Below are 12858 nucleotides of genomic sequence, written 5' to 3' on the forward strand. Positions count from 1 at the left end.
TCAAATATAAGATGACCTGCTTAAAGGATCCAGATAACTTAAGTCACTGAATGGGTTGATCCAGTTTTGTCAGAAATGATGCTACCCCAGCTTACTGTCCATACTGAAGCCGTCAAAGTGCTTGCCACAAAATTTCTCAAGGAAGCCTTGAGTAATAAGTGGGTTTTATAAGAATAAGACTCCGATCACTTGCTTAAGACAAGACAGTTCAAGTTTGCATCTCTGTGCAACTTTTTCCAAACCAGTTATTTTATACAATGAAGTTTAATTCAGTCCCTGTTCTGATCCCAGCTACAGCAACTGTCTTTTGTTTAACGTGAAAACCATGCAACTTTTGCTTGATGCTGTACCATTCAGTCAAACACACTTGCCCCTAGCTGTAGCTTCAGGACGCTAGTAAGTATTTTACTTTTTGCAGGGACTACCATAGCAAGAACTGTATTCATCTTTTCAAAACTATTTGTTGACAATCATGAATGGACATCTGAAGAAAGATGCAGTTGCACACTTTACGCTTTACTAACTACTCAGCATTATTCAGTTACTTAATGTTTCCCTTTCCACTCATCTGTCTTCCCTGCACAACACTCCATTCCGGTGCTCCTGGCTATTTCTGCCCCTTACCCAAGGGTCTGTATTCGATGAGCATATCTTTCTGCCCTTAAATGACAAATTAAACACTAATATTACATACAAAGTAGATGCTTACTAGAATCACATTTCAGTGCCTCATAAATCTCCCAATGGTGAATACAGCAATGATAGAAAAACCAAGCTACTGTTCAATTTTAACAACAGGAATACATTCTGGCATGGCATGGCAAAAGGTTTGGAACAAGAAGTTACACAAGTCTTAATTAAAGCCTTAGCATATAGTATTAGAATTCAGAGGGGCTAAAACCTCTTTGCTAGTATGCAGACTGCACCAAAATGGAAGTTAATTGCAAAAAGAAAGTTCTAATGAACAGCTTCCTTAACATCCTTTACATCCTACGAACACCCTTCAAATTGAAGGGGTGTCTTTTTAAAAATCGCACGGGTCTTTGTTTTCATGTTTGCCTATCCTGAATCCTGCTGCCAAAGTCTAGCTAGCAAGCTCCAGAGGCTAATCAGAAATAATGCATTAACTCAAAGATCAAAGATGCCTTACGTTGTGCATTAAATACTCTGTAACCCAGGCCAGTAACTGATGATTTTTTTCTAAAGCCTATTTCTTAAAAATAATCATACAGCAAATGTTAAAGTAATTGCACCTATACAATATTAGCAAAGTATTATGTAGCTGCCATAGCTCCAAACACTGTGATTTTATTCCCCCACTCAAACCGAGTAGTTAAATCAGGGCAAGTTCAAAAAAGGAGGACAGTCATCTGTAAAGACAACTGACTTCACAAATATTCTAGACATGAATGGTATTTACTAATCAAGAAATTTTTCTTCTAGAAAAAAAAAATTCAGAATTAAAGCAAAGTATTTACAGTAATGCATAAAGAGGTGTTACAGTTTGCTATATGGCTGGAACCAACTTAAGTCCATTTACACCCTCTAAAGAGGGAGGGAAGAGGGATGTGTTAATGTGGAGTTTGCATTCTCCCGTTCATCTGGACTTCTGCTGGGTGATGAGCAGTGAACAATGCTTTCATAGAATGAAATGTATTGTTCTGGAAATTCCATGAGATTTCTATACATGAGGCTCTAGGATTATAGACTCTACATTAAATTAATACGAAGCTATTCGAACATTTTTAAGTTTTGTTGTTTTTAAGCTGTGTCCTGTGGATTGCAGAAACAGAAGAACTGCACGCATCAGGCCTAATTTGTTCAACCATGCATAGCTAATCCTGCTTTATTGTGAAAAACAGAGGCTGGGCTCTCAAGTAATTATTCTTCAACTCTTTGTCCTAGAGGGGGATGGCAAAGGAAACAAATTGTGAGATGTCAGTGTGTCAATGGGGAGAAGAGGGAGGAGGAAAGGGGAAAGAAGTGGAGAGAAGAAAAAGCTGCTTTTCCCCTCGCTTCTTTCCAGTTACAATATTGCAGCCAGTGTATTTCTCACACACACAGATTTGTCCCAACTCTGCTGTCCTTTCTTTCTGGATCTTAGACAGAATAACATGCAAAAGAAATTATTTATTGCTCTGTAAACTACATATGTGTGGTTTGTTTTTCCTTCCTTTTTCTTTTTTCGAGATAGCAAAGTCTAGGACTAAGGACTTTTTTTAAGGATTAGTCACTGTGCGAGTATAGAGAGATTCCAAAGCGTAATGAAGCGTGCGGGGCTGCGCTGCACTCCATCCCCAGCTTTCATGGCCTTGGGCACTCTGGAAACCAGAGGAATCAAGATGCCTCTACTGTTCAAGTTCCTTGCATAGGGCTCTAAGGGGAAGTAGACAGGAGGAGTGAATGTGCAAACCAATCTTGGAAGGACTACACTTACTTGGCATCTGAAAATTCCTACCACTGTCAGGAACTGAGATCCCCTCAGGAAGTGAAATCATATCCATGGTAGACTATGGCCTCCGGATATCTCGAAACTGCAACACTGTTCCACTAGGCAACCCTCTACATTCTCATCTAAACCTTAACAACGTTTTGAGATAAAAGTATTTATACTCAAAAGGCACTGGTGCTGTGGTTTGATAAGTTACTTCCACCACCACCACACACACAAAAACAAAAAAACAAAAAACAAAAAAACACCCACAACACACACACCCTACAATCACTCAGTTAAATGGGGAGAAGTGTCTACCAAGATGCTGCAAGATGTGAGGGCACAAAACTAAGCTTGATTTACTTCAAAGATCTGGTAAAAGCAGCATGTAAAATTATATTTGCAGAGGACAATAACTAAGAGGCGTTTAAAACTCCAGTGAGGACACTGAAGCACTAAAGAATCTGCAGAGGTTAGAAATATGGCAGGAAATGAAATGGGATTCAACCTAAAAAATTGCAACCCAGTTTATCTTGGGAAAAATAATCCAGAACACAAATAGTAAATGACAAGATGATCTTTGCAAAGCAGTAAAACAAAACAACAAAAACAAAGGTCTGAGGGGAAAATAATAAGCAGAAAACTGGATATCAGTTTGCAATGCGATATGCAGTAAAACCAGCCAGCACAATTTTGGATGACTTGAAGAGCACAGCTTGTCACAGAACAGGGAGATGACGGTCCCTTTTCACACAATGCTGATGGGAATTTACAGACGGAGGAATTTCAAAGTACCACAACAAAAGCAGTAAGATTCTGGATGGACTAATGACAGAAAAATGTAAACCCATAAAAGCAACTTTAACTTTACGGTGACTAACGTTGGGAGGTGGAACTAACTGAGGAAAAGCACGTGTCTACAGCCATCTAACAGGGAGGCACAGAAGCAGGAGACACTTGCACAAAAGGAAAACATCATTTGAGAAATTAATTAATAATAAAGGTCTGTTTTCTCATGGTGGGGGGAGGGAAAAAAAAAGAAAAAGAAAAAAAGATCTGCAGGAAATCACACTGCCCTAATCATTTATAGATTAGACTGATGAAGGAGCATTTCCAGATTTATACAATGCAATGAGTACTAGCTGATAAATATATTCCTCGGGTTTCTAGGTAAATCTTGGGAAGGGTTTACCAAAAGAATAATGTCTGCTTTGCCAGAGTATCATCATTGACATTAGTGTGAGGACCCTTGAAATCAGATCTGGACCAGGTCCAAGGACAGAGCTTGTGAAATACACAATGGTGTCCTGGTTCTGTACTAAGTAATATTTAATTTTATCTTCAAAATAAGAAAATCTTGAGAACACACTTTGAAATGCATTATTTGAGAAAGCCTACCACAGGATTAATTATGCCTTACATACCACATTTTGTTTCTTCTATATTTTTTTTATTTCTTCATTTCCAGCCCTGCTTGTTAGGGGCTCCAAACATCAAATTTGTGCTAGCTCAGTAAGTCCCAACACAAATCAATAAATTTTAAAGCTAAAAATCTTACGGCCAACTCACATGATCACTCAAGTAACACAGGCTGCAGAGTGTTACCCCACATTTTCCTATTAACATGCAGTGGAATGGAATTAGAATGTGTCTTTTAGGAAAACCTACAGTTTCAATTAAAATTTCCCATCTCTTGGAAAACCGTTCTAATAGCTAAAATCAAGCAACTTAATTTCTGATTTTTTTTTTGAGTGAACTTCAACCATATAGTAAGAGAATTCCAAATGATTATGGTTATGTACCATGCCATTTAAACGCAGTTAAAATTAACTGGTTGACTCAGCTTTGCACCAGTATCTGAGACTTGCTCATACACTATCAGTCTCAAAATAAGGTTGAGAGGGCTGTTGCCATGTTTATTGACTCACATTGTTAAATCGTTCAGAACTACATTTGAGAGCAGTTAACGCCATAAACTTATTTTCCATCAGGCTTGACTGGTTTTGGATCCTTATTTTGGAAGGGTCTACATGGCCCAGTGTACTTAAACAGAAAATTCAATCTGAGCCAGCAACTTCAGTTTGGACCACTATTTTATTTTGATTCCAAACCACACATATCTGAACAGTTAACGAATGCAACAGGGGGATACTGGTACACAGCAATCAAAAAAAAAAAAAAGTCCAAATGCTTTGTTGTGCATTAAGCCCCGAGAAGAATAAATTGGTTCCTTGATTATATAAGCACTTAAAAAAAAAAAAAAAAAAGATCAAAACACAAACAAAACCAAAACACAGGTGCAGGACTGCTTAAAGATTTACCCCCCCCCCCCCACACACACATTATCTAAGAATTCTGAAGTACATTTGTCTTCTGATTCAAAGTAAGCTTTGATCAGATTTTGTAAACTGGAAAAGCAACATAACTCCCTTCCACATATCCCTCAACTCTTCAAAACACACAAAGTTCTCCAAATTAGAGAGAATGTTTTTTCTTTTTGATTTTTAACTTGTTGATGCATCAGAGCCTTTTCATAGAACACTGGCTGTAATACAAAGCTTCTATGTAATCTTTATGTTTGTGAAAAGTGCGTAAGGATGAAAATCATTTCACAATACTGGTCTATGATAGTAGTATTTCAAAATTCAGTGGAAGATCAAATGTGGTTCAGCTCAACTGTCCTAACCTCCTCTCTTAACTGTCAGCTAACAAGTGCAAGGGAAATGTGTTGCAAAGGCATGCAAGCTACAGATAAGGTTCCTGTGGTCTCCCTTTCCCAGTTGCTTCTAGTTTCACAATTACTGAAAACATCATTACTGCATATAGGCTTGTACCTCATAAGCATTTCAAAACATGAATTTTAAGTATATATGCATCCTGAAACACACTAATCAAAACACAGCTCAACTCATGCAACAATTAACTATACTTAGCCAGGTGTTCTGTTCTCCCCATCCCCATTTAAAACAAACAAACAAACAAACAAACAAAAAACACCCAAGAAAAACAAAACAAAACAAAAAACCTGCACAGCTACAGGACAAAGATATATGCAAGCAAAAAAAAAAAAAAAAAAAAAAAGAAAAAGCAAAATAGTAAATCTGATTTTTTTGGAGATGCACTGTTACAGTTCTAGTAGTATAACTTTGAGTATGCGTATTTACTTACCAATTTTAATCCTTAACCTCTTGGTTTTGCAAATCAAACTAAGCACCAAATAACATGAGACATCTATAGGTGAACACTTCTGCTTTCACAACAAAGTAAACATCTAGGTTCATCCTTGGAAGTTTCTTGCACCTCACTTACACTTCATCAAGCTTATTGTCCCTTACTGAAACACTGATGGTAGACATTTCAGGATTCCCATTGTGGCATAATAAAACACAGGAAATGGAAAAGCCAAACAAGACAACAAAATAACCAGAAACCCCAACGGTTTGCAGGCATTTTCCTTTAAACTCCCTAGAAATAAAATATACTTACTATTGTTTTTCCCATTCCTTTAGCACACAGGATCTTGCGTACAATAGCAAGATTTCTTGAAACGCACAGTACCATCATATAAAGTAATTTCCTGTTGGCCACAAAGAGTAGGAGTCTTCTCTCAGAGCAGCCTTCTTAGAGTTTATGCTCTTTCCCTCTCCCACATTCATGGTCAGCACTAATGAATATTCATTTACTTTAAACAATCATCAACATTACGCTAGTTACTGAACACAGGAAGGAAGCCTAAACATCTGTCCAGATGTGGTGACATTTAGCATCCATATACCTAAGAGTAAACAGATGAGCATGTGCACAAAAGGCTTACATTCACACTTCACACTTTTTGTGAATGAGAACTATCCTATAAAAGGAAAATTAGAAGGTAATGACACTATATTGATTCTGAAACTCTTCAAACTTCTGAAGAATTTCTTTCTTACACAGTTCAATGGATGCTGGGGGTAGAGGAGAGGGAAAAAATGTTTCCTTTTCAACTTTGCATGAAGATTCCAGGGTGAAGTTTAATCTCTACTACGAATAGGCTTTTTAAGTATTTCCCTTAATCTGATGTAATAGTTTAAAATTTCCTATCTTACCTTACAGCTTTTCTATGCCAATTTCATCAGTCAACAAATGCTTATCAACAAATGCTACATTTAAAAAAAAAGCAAATTGAATAAAATGGGACACGACACTAATAGTACACAATAAATCTGATTAAATTACAGTTCCAGTAGAGCCAAGAAAGATCATCAGATTGGAAATGGCAATAGGTATTGCAGTATGCATTTTAAAAATATTACTGATGGGAAATATAAACTGCTCACTGACCTGGGGCCACTTAGACTTGCAGTGTCTCTCACTGCCTGTGCCGTTTCTGATGCAAAATCCAAAGCTCCAGCCACTGGTTTGGTTACTGTGCCAACTAGCCCTTTCCCAAGGCCTGAAATGAAACCACTGACACCTCCTTCTGTTTTCACACCTTCAACTGTTGAAGTTATTACGCTTGTCAATCCTCCAATGATACCTAGCAGAGACAAGAACAGCAAACAGGCCAAAAGTATTGCCTCTAAAAATAAAGCAAAATACAGATTCTTGCTACAGTTGATGCTGTATGCCTAAATGATTTACTTTCAAACTTGACAGGAATGCATTGTGCTTTTAAAATAATACAAAAACTATTTCAAAACCGATTGTATTACCTTGTAATTTTATACTGTGTATGTGTAAACATCTATAAATTATTTACCTATATAATATTTACATACACACACATAATAACATCCCACAGAACAAGTTTTAATCAATTTAATGTGTATATTATTCTATATTTCTGTACTATTTTATTTCCAAGTTTTATTTACATAAACAATCCTCATCTGTTCCTGAGAGAGTTACTTGCAACGTGACAAAATCCGATTCCACAAAGGCCTACACAGTTTGAGATAGAAAATGACAAACTTAATTTCTTCACCAGAAAAAGTAAACTACTTTGAACTGGCATTACGTGGTTAACTGTGACATAGCAAATCTTTATATTGAACACGAGTGCCACTTAGAATCTGAGTGCTCAGAAGAAATGAAGAACCTACTGAGGCTTCAAAAAACTTGGAACACTGTATAACATCTGAGGATGTGCTTTAAAAACATCCCGTCTCCATGATTTCATGATTTGTGGTGAACTGGCTTTAATGCCCCACTTAAAAATGCTTTCCACCATCTGATTCTTTAGCTTTCTTGTAGGCAGGTACTATGTATGTTTAAAGCACAGACCAGGTAGAATCTAACTTGCAAATCTGAGAAGCACATGGTGTTTAAATTGCTTCTACCCAACTATAGCTTATTGTTAATGTCTGATTTTAAACAGACAGGATTTAACACTTATTTGCCTCTTTGAAAAACAAGGAAACAGGAAACACAAAAAACCAAAAACATAGACTTAAGACTAGAACAGTCTTGCTAATTAATGGATATAAATGGCACAGTAAAATACTTTTAATTGGCTCTTCAGTAAACACTGACATGTTTCAGATTTCATGTATTTCTACCAACATAATTTATACCAGTCTTTACAACATAATGTTATGAGACAGATCTTTAAAGAGACCTCTCTCGTGATCCACTTAAATTTCCCCATAGACTCTTCATCACAAGACTGCCAGGCTTCCATTATTCCTTTACTATTAGAATTAAATATGAAAGGGACCAAAGGACTGAGAAAGTGTCTCTGAAGTCAGTCATCTTCATCACAAAAGCAGTAACAGAGTGACTCCAGAGATAGAGCTGAACCATTTCTCCAGTATAACAGGCTTTCTGCTCATCCCAGAAAAAACTACGTTTTGGTGAAACCAAGACTTTACCTTTATACAATCTGCAACAGATGCACTAAAAGAATAACATTTAAACAAACACAGCTAAGATGATGTAAAATGTAAATATCTGATTTAAATTTGGCTTGCATTGATTCAACTTACTTCAGCAGATAAATCTAATCTAAACTAAATGGTTGTGAAATTTTGGCCAAATTAAGACTAGTCCACTGTCTTTTACTCAAATTCATTACCTTAACTTTCAGTAGACTTACAAAACAAAAACAAAGGAAAAAAAATACAGAACAAGAACGGTGAAATGATACTTTAAACTGCTGTTCTAATTCTTAGTAAACTCAGTTTTTCAGTAAACTGAAAGCAAGCATGGGAAAGTTACCGTCCAACATCATCATTTTGCATTTTAACATTTGGCACTCAAGTAATACAAAATGTAATGTCCTCTTCTTTTTAATCTCCTCATTACTCTACTGAGAGATAAAAGGAGATAAAATTACAGTTGAAGTTACCATGTGCAAGTCCATGGATTCCAGCAACAAGATGTTCTCCACTAGTTGCAGCATGATATCGAATGTATTCTCGTTCGGTTTGATGTCTGTTATCCATTGTCTTTCCCAAACCATCTGATAAAGTTCCAGCAAACTGTAAGAGAGCAACCTTTTCTATATTAAAAGAACAAAAGGTGTTTACCTCATATAAATTTACTAAAGAAAATTCCTAGGTTTTAGTTGGGAAATACAGATTTATACAACCGGTTTTGTCACACATACACAATCACTCCATGAAGAAAGCACCAAACAATTACTCTAAGCTGTGCTTTCAATTGCTGCAATTTAAAGACCTAAGATGACAATCAAAACCCCCATTAGGTGCCCAACTGCAGTCGTCAAGGCAAAACATACAAAGTCTGAGAAATCCAGTTAATTAGCCTGTGAAAGATGTGCCAAACGAAGGAAAGCACTGGAGATCCAACTACAGCCTTTCAGGAAAACTCAAAAGAGTGCTATTTAGATACAAAGCTTCTCTTCTGTAGAGATATGTGAAAAGCCTCATGGCAAATATTCTTGTCATGGAACCAAAACAATTGCAAAAGTTACTTATATTCATTTCAGTAACACAATGGAAGTGGTTCTGTTGTGAAAAGAGCTAGTAGGGGAGCCATGCCACATCTGTTGCAACACATGGGACAACCACTGCAGATGGTTGTGCTAACAGTGTCCACAGGTGCTATACACACACCTGTATGTATACATATGTATACACAGAAAACAAAGATCTAATGAGAATCTTAATTTGCGTGTGGCACATTTTTAATCTTTATGCCTAACTTTAATGGTACAGAGAAAGATTTGAGACACATTTGATAAGAAAACATGTATAAATCCAAGCAGTATTGGTTCTGAGAACTCTAATCATTACTGAGTATCAGTCAAAAGGGCACCAAATAAAAATGATTTGTTGTGATCTATTGATCTGTAGTTTGAAATAATCAAATACAAAAGAAATGCTGGACTGCAAGCAAGAAAGGGTTACAAAAAAACCCTGGAATCCTACCTTATATTCAGGATATTATTATAGGAATGAAATCCTAGCAGGTGTATTTTCCTGTAATAACCTCCAAATATTCGCTGTTTTTGGTTGTGCGATGTTCATCTTCTCTATCTCCCCTAACTAGCATTCTTAGTCTTCTTCTTTCAATTAAATAAATGTTTAATTTTTAAGGGGGAGAGAATTTTTAAGGGGCCTGTTGTGTCTTAGGCTAGAGGTGGGGAGTGTACCAGGTACCACAAGAACATTAAAGATACTAGATGGATTCAATAACAGGTGAAATCACTTTTGTCGTGCACTATCATACCTCACACATCCCCCCTATGACAAGTACTTCATTCTTTAAGAACTGTGTATGGACATTGCCCTTTCCATCCGTCAAGCTTAGCTTTGTTGAAAACACCGTCTCTTCTGCATCCATATATGTTAAAAAAATAATAATAATTTATATACCTGAAGACAAGTAAAACCTGGCTTGTAAGCCTGATTTAATGTACGATTGAAGAAATGAAACACAAATCAAGTAGTTATTTTATGTATTTGATGCAAAGACCGAGTCTCCCTCATTTTTCTGTCATTCTTTTCAAGGCTGGGGGCGGGGGTTTGCTGCTGACACAATACCTAGTTTTAGATACTTGCCAGCTCAGAAAGACAAGCTAGTCCAATAGGTCCAATTATCTCAAGAAGTAGGCTTTAACCACATGAATGAAAATTAAATCTCATGACCCTTCCTGTGACTTGATCACACGGACACAAAACAGAGCATACAGATCACTGACTAAATTACTTCTGACCTCTTTGTGCACTTAATGTAGATATTATTTTTAATTAGCCTAGGAATATGAACTGACCTGAACTATCTTATAACCATGTTTGGGCTTGGATTTTTTTTTCATTTTTTCTTTCTTGGAGGTGGAGAGGGGAGCAAGGGGAGGCAGAGGAGATAAATAATTTGCTTTAAGAGGATTAGAGGTGTTGTTATAAAAATCAAAAGGTTCTATAAGCCCTAAAATTCAAACCACATTAAGGAATCTGTCAAGCCTGGAAAATGATTTTCAGGAACACATTTTGAAAGCTACATCACTGCATATCAGACTATGGCTAGCAGGAATAAACCAGCTCATTATTATTGATGAAAAATGGTAAGCTCTCTTAACAGTTTATTTTTTTCTTTTTTTTTTCCTTTTTTTTTTTTTTGCCTAAATTGACCAAATCCACTATTCCTGCTTTTCTAGTAAATAAATCTGTTATTCTCTCAATTTTCTTTCCTCTGTGAAAAAGAGTGTGACCTCCTCCAGTCAATAACAATTCTGTTTTAATGTGTAGAAATAATTATTTTCTTAGTAAATGAGAAAAGAAAAAAAATCCTAAGTACTCAAGTTAAAAGCTCATCTTGCCATCACGTGGTATATTTCATAGCTTCCATGAAGTGCAGAAAAAGCAAGGTTAAACAGGGATATTTTTGTTCACCTTCCTTAGAAAATAACAAAATTACAATTTTAAACAGAACAACTGAAGGAGTCTAATGGACCGTGAAATGTTCCTGTTTCACCCTGACTCAGGTGACACAATCTAAACTCAGGTTTAATTACAAAACCTGAACTTTACATTGAATTACTTTTTGACAAAAGTAAGTAAGTAAACCAATGTTTGTTTTCTGGCCTTAACAGAAGGCTAAAGCCAAACTTTTGTAGTTAGCTCTATCCTTTATATAGAAAATAACGAGTTATGTCAAGGCACACAAGTGCATTGCATCCCTTCTGAACATTTTCCAGCTGGAGGCCACAGCAGAACTTTACATTCTGCATCTCAGAGCAGGAAATATAATCAAGTTTTCTAATTAGAGATAAAACATTAGTGAAGATAAAATAACTGAGATATTTACAGGCATTAGCAAGTCACCTTAAGGTCTGCAGAACAAATTTGCCATCTTCTCCTGTGAAATAAGGCTCAGTTTGCAATAAAGGTTCAGACTACAGTGTAGGCATTATCCTGATTCATAATCTGAACCAAATCTACATAAGTAAACACTATAGCCTGCATTTCCCAGTTATCCAATATAGGTAATGTACCATGAGTGAAATAACTCCTGGGCATCAGAAAATTTTAATTATCCTTTTCTGTACACCTCAGATACTTTCCCTGAAATGGTTTTGAAGTCTGTTTCAAAAAACAGGATTGTATCTACCCCTGTAAGGTAGAAAAACAAAATTTCTAAAAGAACAGAACACTTTATGCCTTACCTGTGCAGGATAAAATCAACATATTATGAAAAACAGTTTTTAAGTTACTCAACAATTGCATGTCTTTTCAAGACTGGGAACTGAATAAACATCAGAAATTTAAGCAGCTTAAGCCCAGTTTAAAAACCCAGTTAAACAGTAACAACTTGGAAAGAAGACTTGGAACAAGTTAATGAACAAAAACGTATATTTGCCCTTTTTCAAATATCGTGCCTTCTTTGAGAAATGCAATATTAGATACTAAGACATTTCAGTTGTAAAGGAGTAATTATAATGGTGAATTGCTGAACTGTTAACCCAGTCATGTGGGTTGTCCAAAGGTGGCAACAAAAGTGCAATCCACTTTTGTCTCCCTTGGCTTTTGTTAGTAAAGTGAAAAGTGCCTAATTAAGACCATTTAAATGCTGTGTACTAAATACAACAATCTATAGAAGAAACATGCAACTAATCAAAACAATTGTAAAAGTAAATCCCTTTCTATCCTTATTTTTCCTTGTCTAGTTGTTTATCAAAAGGCGTATTAGTAGCTTGATCTTTTGTTTTGAGTTTCTCTTCATTTTAGTTATCCTTCTTAAAGCAAAATTGCAGCAAGGTACGTCAGTGTTAGCTAAGACGGGTACCTGCTTCTTAGTAACCGGTATCAGAAGTGTCACTGCATGAAGTGGTACACACAAGAAGGCAGTTTATTTTATCTCAGCATTTCCAAATGAAGTGAAGCATGAGTCATCCAGACTACTCATTAAAAGTTTTGCCATTTCCGGGCCTAGAAATATTTCAGCTTACGAAGAATATGCATTGTTTAATGCTTCACCTTATC

General features: G+C 36.2%; 1 protein-coding gene across 7 annotated transcripts in view; it reads right to left on the bottom strand.

Moving 5' to 3' along the window:
• The window catches only part of VPS13D (vacuolar protein sorting 13 homolog D), a 113246-nt gene that overhangs the window by 17301 nt on the left and 83087 nt on the right, over positions 1–12858 (bottom strand). For 6 of the 7 annotated variants that reach the window (XM_062593526.1, XM_062593529.1, XM_062593525.1 and 3 more), the window contains 2 exons: positions 8760–8892; positions 6755–6950 (listed from right to left, as the gene is read on the bottom strand). In XM_062593526.1, coding sequence (XP_062449510.1) covers positions 6755–6950; positions 8760–8892 — 329 coding nt within the window. Of the gene's footprint in view, positions 1–5920; positions 6012–6754; positions 6951–8759; positions 8893–12858 lie in introns of all 7 variants that reach the window. The other variant, XM_062593530.1, reaches the window with a different exon arrangement.

The sequence above is a fragment of the Rhea pennata genome, chromosome 22 (genome assembly GCF_028389875.1).
Source record: "Rhea pennata isolate bPtePen1 chromosome 22, bPtePen1.pri, whole genome shotgun sequence".
NCBI lineage: Eukaryota > Metazoa > Chordata > Aves > Rheiformes > Rheidae > Rhea > Rhea pennata.